General features: G+C 57.2%; 1 protein-coding gene across 1 annotated transcript; it reads right to left on the bottom strand.

Moving 5' to 3' along the window:
* Positions 1 to 2,342: 2,342 nt before the first annotated feature.
* LOC145534061 (uncharacterized) lies at positions 2,343 to 4,136 on the bottom strand. Its single transcript, XM_081561429.1, has 3 exons — positions 3,961 to 4,136; positions 3,249 to 3,561; positions 2,343 to 2,995 (listed from the first exon to the last, which is right to left on the bottom strand). The coding sequence occupies exons 1-3, from the start codon at positions 4,093 to 4,095 to the stop codon at positions 2,367 to 2,369; spliced, it is 1,077 nt and encodes a 358-aa protein (XP_081417555.1). The 5' UTR covers positions 4,096 to 4,136; the 3' UTR covers positions 2,343 to 2,366.
* Between the last annotated feature and the right edge of the window lie 1,924 nt (positions 4,137 to 6,060).

Raw genomic sequence — 6,060 nt, forward strand, 5'->3', positions numbered from 1 at the left:
GCCACTGTGATTGGCTCCGGGCTGGGGCAGTGCCCAATCGGGGCCCAGGGCCGGGCCTCCCGTTGGAAGCCAGGGGAAGACGAGCTGTCGTCCTGCTGGGGTAGGGGAAGGGGTGGGGCCGGGGGAGGTCAGGCTCCAGCAGTGGGAGGGGCGTGAGGCCCGCCTGCGGCAGTTGGTGACCTTCCTGCTCCCCTCAGGGCAGAGCCGCCGGCCTGAGAATGAGGGCGCTGCTGAGCCCAGGGCCTGGGATGGCCCGTTGCTGCTGTGGTCCCAGAGCTCCACCCGAGACCTGAGGGAAGCCGTCTGCCCGTGAGTCCTCTCCCGCTTGTCTGTCAGCTTGTTTGAACCATGCTGGGTTTTCTGCCCAGCTGGCTAAGGGGAGTCCCTGGAAATGCAAGGGTGTGGGTTTTGGCAGACTTCAGGGAAGACATGCCAGATGAGCCTGGGAGACTCCAGCTTAATCTGGATTCAGGAGATATCTCTTCGGGCCAGCTAGTAATTGTAGGATAAGCCTAATGAGTCTTCACAGGATGAAGAGAGTAACGTGCCAAGGTAGCAATCGATGTCCTCATTCGAGAGGATGAAGCTGGTGCTCAGAGAAGGGGGGAACTTGGCCACAGCAAGGAGGTGTGCACCCAGACAGAACCCCCAGATCCGGCCATTGGAGCTCAGGGAGGCCACTGGTGTGGCTTGTCCCTGTGGCAGGGGCCGAGGCACGCAGCCCACCCTGATTCCTGCGGGGGCCTGACTTGGGAAGTGCCATCTGGTAGCTTTGAGACTCACCAAACCAAATTGCACTGGAGAGAGGAGGGACACCTTCCTTCATCCACCCCCCACCCCCGCCGGATTCCCACATACCCTGACCCCTTTCTCCCGATTTCGGAGCCATTTCCAGAGTCCCGCTCATATGACCTCATTCGAAGTGCACTGTGGACGAGCTGCCATCTGCAGCTACTACCACAGCGGCCAAGGGCTTTAGCTCCCGACTACCTCCCTTCCTTTGGAACTTGGGGGCCCTCTACTCCCCACTTGCACACCACAGACCTTTGCTGAGGATTGTGGGGACCCTCACTCAGTTTGCAGTACGTTGTAGCCATCCCTGTCCTCTCTATACCTCCCTTGAAACTCAGCTTGTGAGCTCCTTTGGAGCAGCGTGGCCCACCTGGCTGCAACGGAAGAGACACAGCTGACAGTGAAACAACAGCTTAGATCTGAGACCCGGAAAGCTCTGTCAGAAGGGACCTCCCTCTTCACACCATAGAGGCTGTAGGAGGCGCCAGGCTTTCGAACCAGTGCTGGGGCCAAAATGACTCCACAGCTGTTTTCCTTCCTGGGGAGGGTTCTGGCTCGAGTGGGAATGGCTCAAGTCTCCTAAGGTTCTGCAAGCCCACTGTGTGCAGATTCACGGTACACAGAGAGGAGAAGGTGGAGTCCTGCCCTGTAGGTGGTCACAGCTCACGGATGAGCCAGGCAGGCAGGCAGGCAGGGCATGAGAACACCTGAGCTGCCTTCATGAGTGAATGGTGTGGGGGCAGAGGAAGAGAAGCCGGTCTGCTCCCTCGTGTGGTGCCCCGGGCAGGTTGTCCCCAGAGGAAACCCTTACGACGGTGAGGACTATCACTGCTGTTTCCCAAGGGGTTCCGTCGGTGCGTGTCTTCCCCGGAGCGGTCAGGCCGTCTCTCAAGTACACGGGCCATGGGCATTGCCTCTCCTTGGAACTTCCCATGTGTTTCTCTTTTTTATGGAACAGTGATTTTCTAGAGGGGTTCTGGGCCACAAGGATGTTGGGTCATTTTCTAGCCTTCTGTCATGAAGAACGCTTTCCTGGGTGTTGGGGTGGTTTGTTGTTCCAGCTCCCTTTCTTGGCTTCTTTTGGGAGCTGGTGCAACAAGACGAGCTCAGCCTCTGCCTTCTGGCTGAGATGTCACCCTTGACACAGCAATGCCTGCCTGGAGATAATGATGGCAGTTGCCAAAAGGGCTTCGTTTGGCACATGGTATCTTGAAAGGACGTACACCGTCCTTTCAGATATCAAAGGCTAGTTCAAATGACATACAAATGAGAACTCTCCAATGGAGTCTTACAGTAGTTGGAGAGTCCAAAAAACACTCCGTCAGTCATTTCACTGAGAGTCATTGATTGGGGACACCAAGAATATAGGAAGGAATGCACAAAGAAAGGATGAAATTGTGTTCAGGATCGGGGGAAGGGATGAACAGGGCGTGCTTGCCTTGATTCCAGGCTTTGTTGGGGGGGTGGGGCATAAAGATCAAACGGGTCTGAAACTACAAAGTGGTGATGGTAACACAGTATCACCAGAGTTACACAACAGTGTTCCCAAATTGCAACAATGATGAAAAAGTTTACTAATCCCAACTTAACCAACAAAAGTACAGGAAACCATACAAAAAATAAAACATCACCAGAAAGGTGGAAACAAAGCAAATGCAAAGCAGTTCAGGGGAAAGGAACTCCATGTCCCCTGGGGGCAGACCGAGTTGCCAGCGTCCACGGTGAGCAGACGGGGATGGAGGCTGCAGAGCCGACCGCTCCCCTGGACGTGGTGTTTCCGGCAAGGGCTCTGGGTGTCTGTCCAGAGCGGGGGCTCGTTCTCCCTGCAGGGGTGGGTGAGTCATCGTGGGCGTCTGGGTGTTGCGCGGGAGCCAGGGCAGGCTCTCCCTGCCGAGGCGGTGACTCCTCCTCTGCCTCGGGTTCTCCTGCCAGAGCCCGAGCAGGTAGAGGTGCACGTGGAGGTGGAGGTTCTGGCTGAGGGGGTGGGACATCAGTGCCTGGGGCTGGGGGTCCTGCAGGCATGGAGATCCGATCTGCCCGGTGTGCTGGCCAGTACCCAGCTGGCCTGGTGTCTCTGCGAGGGCAAGTCTCGGTTCTCCATCTGCCCTCGGTGGATCCCTGGGTCCTGCACCTGGAGCCAGCACCTCTGTAGGGACAGGTCTGGGAAGCGGAGCCTGGTTCCAGTTGGAGGCCAGTGCTAGAGCTGGGGAAGAAGCAAAGTTTGCCCACAGGCCAGCCTTGGCATGTGCGTCTCCCGGGACAGAAAGCTTCCAAGAGATTCCCAAAGAATACCCAGCGTCGGATGTCTTTTGGGACTGAAGTGTGCAAGATGGGGGGCGGGGGGGTGTGAGGCCAGCGCTTGCTGCAGGCCCAGCAGCAGCTTTCGGGGACTCGTCCCTGTGTAGCTCAGCACCCCCTCCCCACACACTCCCGTGCACCAGCCCCAGCGTCCTCACCTCTGTGCTCTGGCGTGCTGGGCTCCAGGTCCTCCTGCTGCCTCAGAGGCCGGGGTTCTCGGGACTCTGGGTCGGAGCCGGGTGTGCTGAGCTCCGTGGCAGCCTCAGACTGGGCCGCCGGGTGTATCCTGGGCGGTGTCTCGGCAGCAGGCCTTCCCCGCCTCCGCTTCTCCCCCGGTGGGGCTGATGCCTCCGTGGGCACGCTCACCTGGAGCCTGCACTGGGCCTCACGGGCGGGGGGGTGGTGCTCCGACCCCTCCCTCCGGGAGGTGGATGGGGTGTCCCCGTCCTCGGCCTCATCACGTGGGAAGCTCTGCAACGACAGTGACCGTCAGCCAGCCATGCTAGGAGTTTTCCGAGCTGGGCCTGGGCAGTGGAGCCGCTGCTTCTGCCTGCTCGAACTTCTCTTCCCAGAAGGGTCAGAGACGTGTGTCTGCTCAGATCCCCACCCGGGAGGAAAGAGTCCCACCTGAGGGTGTGAGGTCCGCCTGGGCGGCCGCCGCTGCCCGCACTCTCCCCATCCCGCCCAGCCTGCTCTCCCCTGGGGTGTGGACACAACTTGTCCGCAGGCTTCTGACCCCACATCCGCCTGGGCTTCCTTGAGGGAGACACACCCCAAGAAACCCGCATCCACACACACAGGCAAAGGACCCGGTGTTTCCGGGTGGCATGGGAGAGGCGGCCTGGTCCGTCCTGGGGCTCCCCGTGTTACCTTTCTGTTTCTCCGGGCAAAGGGCCAGAGGCCTCTCGGGGGTGTCCTGAGCCAACGTCGACAGGGTGCCCGCGCACACTGCCTGTGAGCACTCCTGAGGCCCCGGCCTCTGGGCAGGGGCAAACAGCAGAACATCCTGGCAGCCAGTGAACTGGCTGGGGGCTCCTCTCCGCTCTGGAGGCCTGGATACCCGGGCTGCGGGTTCTGTTGGGTTCTGTTGCCGGCAGGTGACATCATCTCCTGGGGTTCGTGCTGAGGTCCCTTCCCCAAAACTTCCCAAGGGAATCTCTGGGTTTCTGACTGCTCGACCACCCCCCTTAGGCCATGTGCAGGCACAGTGACACCCACACAGCCCAGCCCACAGCCCTGGGGAGGCCTGGGTTCAGCCAGGGCCTGAGCTCCGAGGACCCCACTGCTCTCAGACCAGGCTCCTTCTTCTCATAAGTGGTGTGGCCCTGGACAAGCATATGCCCCTCAGGGTTGCCCCAGTCTCTCCATCTGCAGAGTGGTGGTCATTCTCCCATCTGCTTCCTAGGTCTGTCGGCCTACGAGCAGCTCCATGCCTTTCCACCTGGGGCCGATATCACGTGGAGCTTGTGCGCTGAGACTTCAGAAAGAAAGATTCCATCCAGGGCTGACACAGCACAGAATGGGGCAGAACGAGGCCTGGATGTGCCGTGGTACCCAGGAAAAGGCACTCCCCCTCCTGACTGTTTTGAGACCCCGCATCCAAGTTGGAGGACCGAAAGGAAGACTCGAAGGTCTCCCTCTCTTATAGAAAAGAGTAGCCAACTTTCTGCTCCTCTGTTTCCATTGAGATTCTGTTCAAGTGTCCCAGCTCGGCTTCTGCGGGTGGCTGAGCTTCTAATGGCTCCCTGCATTCTTGTCTTTTCCTCTCCAAACCTTCCGTCCTTTCCCCCCTTCTGGGGTGGAAGGGCGCTGTCATTGCTTCTACCTTCGAGGCAGATTGAGGAAAAGTCTGGACCGTCGACTCCTTTCCTCTCTTTGCTTCCGTGTCTCTCTCTGGCTGTGTCCCTCTCTTTTCCTTTCTCAGTTCCGTCTGTGTCTTCCTCTTTCTCTCTCGTGTGTGGATGGATGGATGCTAGGGATGCACATGTATATGATTAGATGAGGGTTATGTTTTAGGGATAGGTTAGAGGGAGAGAAAGGCTTTAGGTCGGAGTTGGTCATGGGGGAAGGGTCAAGGGTGGTGGTGGTGTTGTTTCTTGGAATCTGAGTGCTGTGCATTCTTCGTCTCTTTCCATATGAACCCCTTCTCAGATACACCACTTGCAAGGAGTCTCTCATGTTCTGTTTCCTATCTTTTGCATTTGTGAATGCTTAGCTTCTCTGTTGTGAAGAGGTTCCATTGGATGGAAACCCATGGGTGTACTTCGTGTACCTCTTTGCCTTACTTGAAGAGACCCATTTCGACCTCCGCCCAGCAAATGGCAAGGAGACTCTGATGTTAAGGAGCCTTTGACCTACGCTTCTTTCTAGCTATCTCATGACATCAGTCTTTAGGGTGAGGTTTTCCCCCTATATTGAGGTGGTATGAGATCAAAACCAATAGCGTTCTTCAGATGTAGCTGTCTGGTTTTCCCATGGACATTGATTGAAGAGGCTTTCTTGTTCCCATTTGGATATTCTCCCCTTCTGTGTCAGAGATGAGTTGACCATGGATGCTGGGGTTTGTTTCTGGACCCTCCACTTTATTCCATCGATCTGGATCTGTGTGTGTTGTTGTATTCCCAATAGCATACTGTCCTGCTGCTGCTGCTGCGGCTAAGTCACTTCAGTCGTGTCTGACTCTGCGTGACCCCATGGCCTGCAGCCTACCAGGCTCCTCCGTCCAGGACGTTTTCCAGGCAAGAGTACTGGAGTGGGTCGCCATTGCCTTCTCCGATACTCTCCTGAGGATCCTAGTTTGGTCGTCTAATTTCCTTTCACACAACCTTGGATGTCCGTATCGGGGCTTTTTCGTCGGATTGTATTGACAGTTTAGGCTCTTTTCTGTCTCCGTACCCCTTTTGCAATTCTTTGTTCGGTGCGAAAATGCATTGGCATTTTGGGAGGAATAGCATCGAAGCTGTGGATTGC

The sequence above is a fragment of the Giraffa tippelskirchi genome, chromosome 14, assembly GCF_054371585.1.
Source record: "Giraffa tippelskirchi isolate mGirTip1 chromosome 14, T2T-mGirTip1v1.2.pri, whole genome shotgun sequence".
Taxonomy (NCBI): domain Eukaryota; kingdom Metazoa; phylum Chordata; class Mammalia; order Artiodactyla; family Giraffidae; genus Giraffa; species Giraffa tippelskirchi.

Coding starts and splice junctions, on each gene's coding strand:
- LOC145534061 (XM_081561429.1), bottom strand. CDS start 4,095: ATGTTCTGCTGTTTGCCCCTGCCCAGAGGCCGGGGCCTCAGGAGTGCT. Junction 3,562..3,960: donor TTGCCCGGAGAAACAGAAAG/GTAACACGGGGA, acceptor CTGTCGTTGCAG/AGCTTCCCACGTGATGAGGC. Junction 2,996..3,248: donor CAGCACGCCAGAGCACAGAG/GTGAGGACGCTG, acceptor CTTCTTCCCCAG/CTCTAGCACTGGCCTCCAAC.